Source organism: Canis lupus, chromosome 12 (genome assembly GCF_011100685.1).
Source record: "Canis lupus familiaris isolate Mischka breed German Shepherd chromosome 12, alternate assembly UU_Cfam_GSD_1.0, whole genome shotgun sequence".
NCBI lineage: Eukaryota > Metazoa > Chordata > Mammalia > Carnivora > Canidae > Canis > Canis lupus.
The window spans coordinates 8,340,624-8,353,265 of NC_049233.1; the positions used below are offsets into that span (position 1 = coordinate 8,340,624).

The 12,642-nt window shown below is 50.3% G+C and overlaps 1 protein-coding gene and 1 long non-coding RNA gene across 2 annotated transcripts in view; one reads left to right on the forward strand and one right to left on the reverse strand.

Annotated features, from left to right (window-relative positions):
* KCNK5 (potassium two pore domain channel subfamily K member 5) overlaps positions 1 to 1,931 on the reverse strand; it is a 38,851-nt gene extending 36,920 nt beyond the window's left edge. The window contains exon 1 of the mRNA XM_038553956.1: positions 1,394 to 1,931. Coding sequence (XP_038409884.1) covers positions 1,394 to 1,579 — 186 coding nt within the window. The 5' untranslated portion in view covers positions 1,580 to 1,931. The remainder of the gene's footprint in view (positions 1 to 1,393) is intronic.
* A 5,036-nt stretch (positions 1,932 to 6,967) lies between these two features.
* Positions 6,968 to 12,642, forward strand: part of LOC102156981 — a 38,558-nt gene continuing 32,883 nt past the window's right edge. Inside the window, exon 1 of the long non-coding RNA XR_005367651.1 lies at positions 6,968 to 7,057. This is a non-coding gene — a long non-coding RNA (uncharacterized LOC102156981). The remainder of the gene's footprint in view (positions 7,058 to 12,642) is intronic.

A 12,642-nucleotide genomic window follows, 5' to 3' on the forward strand; every position in this document is an offset into this window, starting at 1 on the left:
TCTCCTGCTGGCCAGAGAGGTCAAGTCTTTCCTTGCCCAGCTGCTCATCCGTACCTAGATGCTCACGTGTGGGAATGTCCATTGATTTCAGAACAAAAAGGAGGTAGCAAAGGCAAGACATCCTCCTGTTTTCCAAAGCTTTCAACTTTCCAACGGTCCAGGAATGGAAAGAATGATGAAGACAGGAGAGACATAATACCAATCTAATGGGAGACAACTAGACCACCATAAAATGTTGGGAGGGGGGAGGCGGGCTGCTGCAGATTGAACGCTGTTCCTCATCAAACCTCCTTTGTGGCATCTTTCATCCCAAGAGAAAAATGTAACACCTTGGACAGTCTACCTACCCCTAGTCCACCCCACAATCTAGAGCCTTCACCAGCTCTTATATCCAGGTCCTGATCCTTCCACTGGAGAGAGGCCATTAATGCAGGCCAAGAGGGTGAGTGGTTAAGGCTAAGAGCCTCTGAGAAACGAGAGCAGAGGGCCCCGGTCCCCAAACAGACCCAAGGTCCCAGCCACCATGATCAGCCCCCAGTTTATCCCAGTAAGGTCAAAGCGTCAACCAGAAGATGAGAGGTTCTCAAAGCCAACACAGAGGAGACTCTCCCCCGCTCCAACACCTCTCATTCTGCTCAACCTCTCCTTCCCCCTAAAAAAGGATGCGCTGGGTTTTGCTCTTTTGTTCAACCTGCTACTTTCACAAACTTTTTAGCTCCAAGCCCTGGGGGAGGAGGGGGGCTGTCTCCGCGAGATAAGCCCTGGCGGAAGCCTGAGCGCGTCCCCTGCATTCTGGCCGTCAGCGCCCGAAGCCGGGTGCTGGGGCCGGACGGAGCCCCCTACCCACTTCCTGAGCCGAGGACGCGGGTGCGCGGGGAGGCTGTGCTCAGGCTGGGGCTGGGGGACCCTCCAGCAACTCCGCCGGGCTCCCGTTCGCGAAGAAAAACCGGGCGGGCGCGGCACGGGTCTGGCGCTGGGAGGTGGAGATGCGAAGGGGTGGCACCGGCTCGACTCCCCAACTCCGGGAGCGTCTCCAAGTGAAGAAAGATAAACGCCTTTATCCGCCCTACAGCCCCCTTCCAACCAGGGAGGTGCCCGCAGGCTCACACGGAGCCGCCGCGCGGCCCGGTTCACCCGGGGGTCAACCCCAACCTCTTCTCTCTGGACAAACCGGCTTCCCGAAGAGTCTCCGCGTGTGGGTGACTCCGGTGTCTACGGATGAGCGCCGGGTCCCGGCAGCCAGACCCCTGCGAGGCCGGACCGCTCCTGCCCTGCCGCCCCCTGCACTCCCCGCGGGGGCTGTGGGTGCTCCGGAGCCGTGAAGGGCCTCCCGCAGCGCCCCTGGCGCCCTGGCCCGCTTCGAGCGCCTGCAGGGGCACGGGCGACCGCTCACCTGCAAGATCTTGTCCAGGCCCTCCTGGCCCAGGCACGGGAACTCCTTGAGCAGATGCACTTTCTGCGTATAGTAGTTTTGCTTGGCCTCCTTCCAGTGCGGCTCCTCGAGCACCTCGAAGATCGCTGCCCCGATGGCCAGGTAGAAGATGATGGCCGAGGTGAGCAGGGGGCCCCTGTCCACCATGGCTCCCGGGCGGCCGCCTCCCGGACTGAGTCGCCCCTAGCCCCAGCGGCTCCGCGTCCACCCGCCCTCCAGCCTCTGGAAACAGCTGTTTGAATTTGGAGCTCCGCATGCGCAGTGCCCTATCCCCCCCTCACCCCCCGGCGCCGCTCCCGGGACAAACTCGCTCGGTCGACTTGGCCCGCCGAGCGCCGGTAACTGTACGGAGCCTCGCTCCCGCGGGCGGGGGAGGGTGGGCGGACACCACGTGGGGGGGCAAGGGGGCGCCCTGGCTCGCACCCGCAAGAGGAACTGGGGGAAACTCAAGGCCGGACCCTGGGGAGACACGTGGGCCGTCCGCCGCCAGCCACCGCAGTGTGCGCCGCGCCCGCCTCCGCGCGCCTCTTTAACCAGCGCCCGGTGCGCGCGCCCTCCCGCGCCCGGGCCCGCGGGGGAGGGGCCCGGACAGGCCCCGCCCCCGCCCGCGCAGGCCCCGCCCCGCGCAGGCCCCGCCCCCCGTGCCGGCCCCGCCCCGCGCCGCCCCCGCCCCCGCGCCGGCCCCGCCGCTGGCGGGAGAGTCCTGCTCCGAGGTGCGCGCCGGCGAATTCGGTGCTCGGAGCGCTCCCCGGGCGGCCGCCGGGACTGGCGCTTGGTATTAGGGTGCTGGTGCCACTAACTAAGGTGAGCCTGCACCTGATGGCCAGGGTCGGAACGTTACTACTCTCATTAGCTTCATTGTAACTCAATTTCCATCCCCCCTGACGTTTCTGCAGAGAAAGCTCGGATTCTCTCCGTCTCTTGCTCCTACACCCTCCTGTAGGCCCGGGGAAAGCTAAGATTAGAAAGGGACTGCAGAGGCTGTAGAGACTCAGAGTATCAGGAACGAATCCAGCCCCAAAAGTGAGACTCTCGGGGATCCCTGGGTGGCGCAGCGGTTTAGCGCCTGCCTTTGGCCCAGGGAGTGATCCTGGAGTCCCTGGATCCATCCCGCGATCGAGTCCCACGTCGGGCTCCCTGCATGGAGCCTGCTTCTCCCTCCTCCTGTGTCTCTGCCTCTGTGTGTGTGTGTGTGTCTATAATAAATAAATAAATAAATAAATAAATCTTTAAAAAAGAAAAGTGAGACTCTCCCCTCTTGCCCCATTCTTACCTGCCTGGTGCCCTCCCCACCCCGCCACATAGGGATGGAGTAGTTGAGGCTGCACTATTGTAGACGCCTCCCAGCCACACGCACTGCAGCTCTCCAGGAAATACCTAACCCCCCCCATACTTCCAAACCTATTCTGCAATCCTCATCCACACCCACGCACATGCAGTCATCTCCCTCGTTGGGAGATATTTTCTTCTGATATATGATACAACTCTAATATACCATATAACAGTAAAATGACCCCTGGGGGTTGGGGAATCCAGATGGTTCAATGACATATCCCCAGACTGTTCCCCAGTGGACACTCCATAAGCATTTGTGCAATGAAGGAGTGAATGAATTTGTCACCAAAACACACACTGAGGACATTTCTCACTCATCTTGCTACCATTTACTGGGCATCCATGAACCCCAGGCAGTACTACATCCTTTCCATGCATCACAAGGAGGGGCCTATAATTATACCAATCTTGCACTGAAGGCATCCAAGCTGTGTTAGGTTAGCTTGTTCAAAATCTCTAACCAGCAACAGCCAGAAGGTGGAGTGGCACACTCCAGCACTAGGTACCAAGGCCTGGCCCTGATCTTCTGGTGGTTTCTGTGGGGACAAGTGCAGCAGTGAGCCAAATTGGCACACTGCCTTTGCCAAGGCCTTCCGCCTTCCCCCATGGGGTAGGTGAGGGACTTTGCTCAGGTCTCAAGAGTTAGGGCAGTTTTTGCTAGGGGGAGGTATCCGTGGTGTGTCCGAATTGGGCAGGAGCAGAGGGTCTAGGGATATAGGTTTGAAGGATTGATCTGAGTTTGTGGATGTTTCTGTCTCTCCTTTATGGCTCCATGTGTGTGTTCCCAGGAGGCTGGAGAGGGAAGCCCCATGTTTCCTGATTCAGTATCCCTGAAGACTTAGGGAGCCAGGTGCCCTCAATAAGGCCTGTAGGTTGCCCCCTCTGGAGCCCACCCACTCCTGGGCTAGGCCTGGGCCCCACCCCAGGCAGATCCCTCTTCTGCAGCTCCTGTCTGCCTCCTACCCACCCTGCACCAAACTCTGCAGTCCAACCTCCAGCCCTCAGCCCACAAGGAGTCCAGGATTCTGTCCGCGATCGCCTGTGTCTGGGGGGAGAAAGTCAGGGACTGTGGTGTAAACAGTTCATCCAGCGGGGGTGGGGGCAGTTTAAGAGGCCACAGACTCTCTTACTCTGTTTGGAAAATTCTCCCCCATTCCTCTCCCACCTCCAGTCTGTGTTCTTTTCCTAAGAAAATAAAGGGCCTCTTCCTATTTCAGTCTCACTGTCTCACAAAAACACTGCAGAATACTTTGGGATGAATCAGGTTTTATTCAAAGTTTTTATAGTTTCTAGTTTCTCTATCTTTCCACTTTACCTATTTCTCCATTTCCCAACTTCTCTCTTGCCGTCAGTGTGGTGCTCAGTCTCTCATCTCCCCTTCTTGGGCCCGTTCCTCACCTTGTGTCTTCCCAAACCCCTTGCTTTAGCTCTCTATTTGAGTGCCTCTCTCCCCTTCCTCTGGCTCCTTTCAGAGTGATTGTGCTTCTTTTCTCCCCTCACTTCCTCCGCCCTCCCAGAGCCCATCCACACATTTAGGTCAACAATTTCTGATGGAGATCAGGAGCTATGGCCATTCTGTGCACAGCAGCCAGGGGATGCTTTTGGAAATATAAACTGTAGGGATCCCTGGGTGGCGCAGCGGTTTAGTGCCTGCCTTTGGCCCAGGGCGCGATCCTGGAGACCCGGGATTGAATCCCACGTCGGGCTCCCGGTGCATGGAGCCTGCTTCTCCCTCTGCCTATGTCTCTGCCTCTCTCTCTGTGACTATCATAAATAAATAAGAATTAAAAAAAAAAAAGGAAATATAAACTGTGCTGGAACCAATGAAAATTTAGACTCCTTGAGCCTCCAGGATAGAAAAGTAAAGTAGGTAAAAGGTAGGGGAGGGGGGCGGAGAGTGTATTTTCTTACACAAGCTGGTGTCGGGAAGCAAGAATTTCCTGTACCCTTCTGGGTCCTTCTAGCTGGACTAAGAAAATCAAATTGACATGAGACTGATTAACAAGAGGAAATCAGATTTAGTTTCTTATGTACAGGGAATCTACACAGACACGGAAATTCCAAAAGACAGGCAAAATGAGGCATATACATGTCATTTGGAACTAAGGAAAAGGAGGTAGTGGACTGGGACTTCAAAGGGAAGGAATGCAATTCACAGGAAGATGAAAAAGAGTAAATGTTTGGTAAACAAATGTTTGCTAGGTCACTCAGAAACAATGAGACATAGAGGACTTTGATCAAACAGGCCTTGCCAGATTCCTCTGTCTACCATAGCTAGTTCATAGTGTAATGTAGATATCTGTGGTGATAGCTCTCTTCCTGGAACAGATCCTCTATCTGAATTTTTTTTAGGCAGTTGAGGGGGGAGGTAAGGCACCTTTCCTGAATCTGCTGGGCTTTGATTGCTTTTTAATTCAAAATGATCTTTGTGTTTTGGCATAAAGTAGCCCCTCTTGGGGTGGACTGCCCTTGGCCCCTACGCTGATACTATGTATATTTATCAGCTTATGGCTTATAATCATTTCAGAGTGCCATCTTTTGAAAGACCATCAGCTTTGAGAATGGAGTTGAATTTCACCTTGATAGCACCAGATCACTAGAGTTACCTGGGTACCCCCTATGAGAAATTGACAGAGCAGATCAGTTGTTTTCCAAGTGATGTTCCCAAGCTCTGGCCACAAAAGGATCCATGTTTACCTTTGTTTCTTCCTTGGTTCAATTAGGTGAAGGGGTTATCCTCTTGGTGAATGAATGTTTGATAATCCTTTCATAATTCTTTTTTTTTTTAAGTGTTTCTGAATGGTGTATCCCCCTTCTTTTTTTTTTCTTAAGTTTTTATTTATTTATTCATGAGAGACACAAACACACAGAGAGAAACAGAGACATAGGCAGAGGGAGAAGCAGGCTCCACGCGGGGAGCCCGATGTGGGACTCGATCCCCAGGACTCCAGGATCATGCCCTGAGCCGGAAGGCAGGCGCTTAACCACTGAACCACCCAGGCGTCCCTCCTTTCATAATTCTAAAACACTTACTGTTTTATTTCTGTTTAGGAATATTTCTGTTTATATTCTGTTTGGGGATTTCAAGAGGGAAAAGTTCCCCTCTAAAAATCACATATGATCTAGGAGACATAAAAAGCCATTAAGAACATTAAGTGGTTCAACATTACAATCACTGAGAAAAAGCTTTGTAGGGACGCCTGGGGGGCTTAGTGGTTGAGCATCTGCCTTTGGCTCAGGTCATGATCCTGGGGTCCTGGGACTGGGTCCTGCATTGGGCTCCCTGCAGCGAGCCTGCTTCTCCTCCCTCTGCCTATGTCTCTGCCTCTCTCTGTGTCTCTCGTGAATAAATAAATAAAATATTAAAAAAAAGAAAGAAAGAAAAAGGGACGCATGGTGGCTCAGTGGTTGGGCGCCTGCCTTTGGCTCAGGTCGTGATCCCCGGATCCGGGATGGAGTCCCGCATCGGGCTCCCTGCGAGGAGCCTGCTTCTCTCTCTACCTATGTCTCTGCCTCTCCTCTCAATCTTTGTCTCTCATGAATAAATAAATAAATCTTGAAAGAAAGAAAGAAAGAAAGAAAGAAAGAAAGAAAGAAAGAAAGAAAGAAAGAAAGAAAGAAAAAGAAAAGAAAAAGAAAGAAAGAAAAAGAAGCTTTGTAGTTCTCAGTTCAGAAATCCAAAGGTTTTATTTTCATTTTTGTTCCTGTCATATTGCTTGAAGGAATGACAGTTTTAACTGCCTTATAAAACAGCTTGCATTAGGAAAGATTGTCGATTCCTTTATAAACTTGCTCTATTTCTAATGGATCATTTAGAAACCTGGGTGGGGGAGGTGGAATCTATTACGTTTTCATGTCTACTAATCCTCTGGTTCTTCAGTTAGGAAAAACCTGAGTAGTAAATTCGATATACCTGAGAAGACAACCTTTGTGTCTTACACTAGGAAAAACAAAATAAAATCACCCAGCAATAAAGTTGTAGTGAAAATGGTGTGTGCATACAGTGGAATAGTATTCAGCCTGGAAAAAGAAGGAACTTCTGTCACCTGCTACAACATGGATGGACCTTGAGGACGTAATGAAGTGAAATAAGCCAGTCACGAAGAAGGTGAATATTGCAAGATTCCATCTATCTGAGTCATCTAAAGTGGCCAAACTCTGAGAAACAGAAAATAGAACAGAAGTTGCCAGGGAGTGGGGGTGGGGGAGGGGTGTGCAGAGCTGCTCAATGGATACAGAGTTTCAGTTTCAGAAGATGAAAAAGTTCTAGAGAATTCGCTACAGAACCAGGTGTGTACAATTAAACACCATGCTGAACATTTGAAAATGGTAAAGATGGTAGATTTTATCTTATATGTAAAGTTTAAGGTAAATACACACAGACACACACGGCAAAAATTAGTGAAAAATGAACTTGTGAATTCAAGGTAAGATATTTGAAGTTACAAGGATTAGCTAGGCATTGAGGAGAGAGATACGGCTAAGTGACAGGAAGTACTCAGTAATTAACCTTCAGCAGGGTTTCAATTACTCCTTTTTTTTTTTTTTTTTAAGATTTTGTTTATTTATTCATGAGAGAGGCAGAGACACAGGCCGAGGGAGAAGCAGGCTTCTTGCAGGGAGCCCGATGTGGGAATCATGTGGGACTGGATCCGGGAACTCCAGGATCACTCCCTGGGCCTAAGGCAGACGCTCAGGCCCTGAGCCCCCCAGGCGCCCCTCAATTACTTGTAATACTGAAACTATGTGTCCTTCATTCTGAGAGCTGGTGAAGCTATGGAGAAACTGTACTTGTAGGCTAAGCATGGAGCTCAAGCACCGATTCTGAATTTTGGGTGTTGGAAGATTTCAGACAGATCTCTGCTGCCATTTTAAAGTCTTTCCTGGGGATCCCTGGGTGGCTCAGTGTTTTGGTGCCTGCCTTCAGCCCAGGGCGTGATCCTGGAGTCCAAGGATCAAGTCCCACATCGGGCTCCCTGCATGGAGGCTGCTTCTCCCTCTGCCTGTGTCTCTGCCTCTCTCTCTCTCTCTCTGTTTCTCATGAATGAATAAATCTTTAAAAAACAAAAACAAAAACAAAGTCCTTTCCTTAAAAAGAGAGCATTGGAGGTGCCCGGGTGGCTCGGTCGGTTAAGCACCTGCCTTTGGCTCAGGTCATGATCTCAAGGTCCTGGAATCAAGCCCCACATCCTGCTCCCTGCTCAGCAGGAAGTCTGCTCCTTCCTCTCCCTCTGCCTTTCCCCTCCTCCTCCTGCTTTCTCTCTCTCTCTCATATGAATAAATAAAATCTTTTTTAAAAATTAAAAAAAATAAAAATAAAAAGGGGCATGACAATATTAAAATTTCACTGTTGTGGGACAAACCTGAAACTTCTGCTGCCAGGAGAAACAACTCAGTAACAAGAGAAGCCCCCACTCTGGCCAGTTCAGAGGTCACCCAAAGCTGTTCTTTAGACTGGGTCATTTTTAGAGTTGACGCAGCAGGATGTGAGTTCTGGGACTTATCCCCCAAATCTTTCTCTCCAACTGTCACTGATGCTTGAGACCCCATATTTGAGACTCATTCCTTTGTGTTACACATTGCCCTCTCCCTAAGACATCTTTTAACTCCAGGAAGCGTATGGCATGAAGACTCTACCACTTTACCTCTGTGGATCTTAACCTTTTTTTTGGTCTTGTTTTCATGACTTTGAGTATCTATGAACGTTTCCTCAGAAAAATGCACCCATGCACAGACCTACCAAAATGTTTACACAAGTTCTGGTGGTTTCAGAGGGACACCCCATCCTCACCTCCCTCCAAGGTTGCTCCTGGTTAGCCGGCTCCGTCAGCTCCTTGGGCAGGGAGATTTGCTTGCAATGATTGAACAGAGCTGTTTGATGAGGAGAATAGAAGAAGAAAAGTGAATGGGAGGGGGGGCAGGGCACCAGGGCAAATTTGACTGTCTTTACAAATTTACTTACAACAACCATAATAAGGTATTTTTTGTGTGTTCGCTATGTGCTAGATATTTAATGAACACTAAATGAAGGAATGCAGATAAATAAAGCATATTATTATTATTATTATTATTTCACATAATGGTTGCAATAACATCACAGGGGGTTATTAGTCCATTTACACATGAGGAAGTTGAGGCTACTAGAGCTTAAATAACTTACTCAAGGTACCTTGCTCAGGGGGACCTGAGTCTGGAGTCCATGGCTGCCTGTCTTCATTGACCTGAGCACATGCTGTCACCGCCCCCACCCCAACACACACACATACTTTCCAAGGCCTTCTCTGACTCCCTCTGAAGCCTTCTCGTTTCCTTCAACACTGGGCATCTTCGCCCTGCTGGTCTAGGCCCTCCCCAGCTCATTGTGAGAGTGACTTGGGTGCACCTGGCAGCCCTGTGGGGCTACCTCTCTTGTCATTCTGTCCTACCGTGAGCAACCTCCCACATAGCCTGTGGTATTTCTCTTGGATATTGCGGCCTGTCCCTGCTGGTCTCTTACAGCCTGCTCCCTTTCTGGTCACCCTTAACACAGAGGGGGAGGCTTTGGAAAGAAGAAGAAATTGTCAGTGGGGTCAGCTGTTCTCTGCACGTAGAGATGACTGGACCATACTGACCCTGCCATTGTCTTTGGGCAACTGTTTATAATGTCTCAGATTCATGCATTTATTTATTCATTCATCCATTTTTCCTTTTTTTAGCAAATACTATGTGCCAGGCTCTGTGTGAAGCACTGTGGATATAGCGTAATATGGCCCTCTCTTTGTCCCAAAGGGCCTTTGAATGACCAGGAGACAAAAGGGCGGTAAAAGTCTACTTGGGGTGGGGAAGCCAGGGATTAGAGAAGTGGGTGTGGGAATCAGTTCCATCTGGTTAGAGTCAAGAGCAACTTCAAAGAGGAGCTCATCTTGATAGTCATTTTAGAAGCTAGGTAAGAGTTCACCAGGTGGATGGGGTGGGGGGAGCAGTGTGAAATGTTGTGAAGGCAGAAAGCAAGGAGGTGAGCTGAGCAGCTGCCAGACTCAACAAGAACAGCGCTTGGGGGAGGGCAGCCAGAGACCAAGTCCCAGAGCTACAAAGACAGTGTGTGTGTGTGTGTGTGTGTACACACGCATGCACACAGACACTCAGGAGCACAGGGGAGAATTTGGGGAGCCCTCATGATAAGGCACTCTAACCTGTAGTCAAGACATCCATGGATAAAATTCAGAGACTCTGTGAACCTGGATGAGAGACATTTGACATCTTATTTCCGCTTATCTCCATCTGAACTTTAACGTCACCTTCAATAACAACTGCAGGCAGCAAACCACAGTAGCATTAGTAGCACCTGAGACCTTGTCACCAACAGATATCACAATCCTTTTCATACCCCATATGCATATCTCAAAACACTGTCTCAAATTGTGTCATTATTAAGCCTCGCTGCTGTAACTTACAACATGTTAATTAAAAAGGCCATGTATTCCTATATACAAATTTCATTTTTAAAGACTATTTTGATAATTGTCTTTTGATGTGACTGGTTGCCTTTGTAAACAAAGCACACTGTATTTTATGCGTTTAAAGACCCTTTACTAGGAAGAAGTCCACAGGCTTCACGGGACAGTCACAGGGGTGTGTGAAACAAAAACAAGTCTAAGCATTCCACTTGGGAGGGTTCTGAGCAGGCAAGTGTTCTGATCACTGTAGCATTTTCAGGAGCTCACCCAGGCAGCTGTGTCCTGTAGAAGCTGGGGGCAGCCCCAGTCCAGGGGGGCGTCAGTGGGGACCAGAAGGAAAATAAGAACTGGGGCAGTGAGAGGCAGGGAGGACTCAGGAGATGTTAAGGGGTTGGAAGCTTTGTGATTTGGGGGGCCTGTCACTATTTTTGGAACTCCCCTACTTCCTGCTGCTGTTTGTAGGACCTGCTGCCTTCTGGAGCTGGGCACCCATGATAATCCGAACCCCCCTTCCTACATCGCCTGAACACGTGGCTCCCACACGAGACTTTCCCCGCAGCTGGCCTCCCCTGGCCTCCCGCAGCCCCCGCCCCCCTGCTCCAATCAACCCGCAAAGGCCTCATTCAGACCTGCTGTTCAAAGCCTACCACAGCCCCATCTGGCCCCCGTGTGGCTGTTCCCAAGGGATGTAAAGATCCCAGGGACAATTGGCTACTTGTCCACCAGATGAAAGAGGGGCCTGAGGATTGGATGAGAGGGGGGCGGGGAGGGGAGGAGGATGAGGAGGATGCCAAGGAGAAAGAGGAACTGGGATTCCTGGAATTTCTGCCTTCTGAGCCAGTATCAGGAGTGAGCTGGGCAATAAACAGAACGTGAGCATACGTGGGACTTTGGCCTGAGAGTCCTGGACGTGTTTTTCTGAGCGATGGCTCACTGGTCACTGGGGCTCCACGGGCTTGGAGCCCCATACCTTGTGACAGGTCTCAATCACACATCAGTTAGGATTCACTGACTGGAATCTCGGCTCCCAGCCACAAAACACCTCCCTCCTCAAGCCAGTCACCCAAGTCCTCTTGACCTCATGTCACGCTAACCTGCTGTGGAAAAGCATTTCATTGGGGTCCTACCCAAGGACCTAATGGAAAGTGAACATATTGGGGTAAATGGTCTAGCCCCTCCCCTGGTACCACCTCACTGTCAGAGCTGGGAGCGGAGTAGTCCGAAGCGAGTCTGTGACAGGAGTCACCCTTCGTGTGTACTTCTTGCTTGCCAAGTGCTGCCCTCAGCACCTGATACACCCAGCTGGACATGCCTCACAGTGACCCCCTGAGGTGACCAACCTGGCTGGTCTCCCCATTTTACCTGTGTGAAAACTGAGGCTCAAGAAGGAAAGGGACAGGCACCAGGGTGGCACAGCGGCTGAGCATCTACCTTTGGCCCAGGGTGTGACCCTGGGGTCCTGGGATGGAGTCCTGCATCGGGCTCCCCACAGAGAGCCTGCTTCTCGCTCTGCTTGTGTCTCTGACACTCTCTCTGTGTCTCTCATGGATAAGTAAATAAAATCTTAAAAAAAAAAAAGTAAGAAAGTGACTTATCCGATCTGGTGTGTGGGGAAGCCAGGATAGGAACCCAGGCTGGTTGGCTGGCAGACACAGGCCTCTGAGCACTTAGACGGGGCTGGGCCTGAGGGAGCTTCACTCCTCCAGCACCCACCCCAGGTCCCTCCAGAGCCAGGCTTTTACCAGTGGGAGCTCTGGCAGTGTTAATTTGCTCACCCATGCCACTACACTGGCGATCTGTTGCCTCTATTCTTTTTATTATGGTAAAGTATGCATAACAAAATTGACTGCTTTAGCCCATTTTAATTTTTTTTAAATGATTTTTTTATTTGAGAGCTGAGAGAGCGGGGGAGAGAGGCAGAAGGTGAGGGAGAGAGAGAGGGGCAATCTCAAGCAGACTCTCCGCTGAGCAAAGAGTCTGTAGATGTGGGGCTCGATTTCACAAGCCTGAGATCACGACCTGACCCGAAATCGAGAGTCCGATGCTTGACCAACTTAGCCACCCAGGAGCCCCTAACCACTTTGAAATGTATGATTCAGTAGCATTAAATGCATTCACAATGTTATGCAAACATCACTGTTATTCATTATTAGATATTAGTATTTTAACAGTATAATATGATATTGTGGCTTAAAAAGAAACATTTTCTTTTTAGAGATTAAATAAAATGCTGTAAGAATCTTGTCACTGCTCTGTTTTCCTGAGGCTTGAGATATAGTCCTGTGTGTGTTTTTTTTATTTTATTTTATTTATTTATTCATGAGAGACACAGAGAGGGGCAGAGGCACAGGTGGAGGGAGAAACAGGCTCCATTCAGGAGCCCTATGTGGGACTCGATCCTGGGACTCCAGGATCATGCCCTAAGCCGAAGGCAGATGC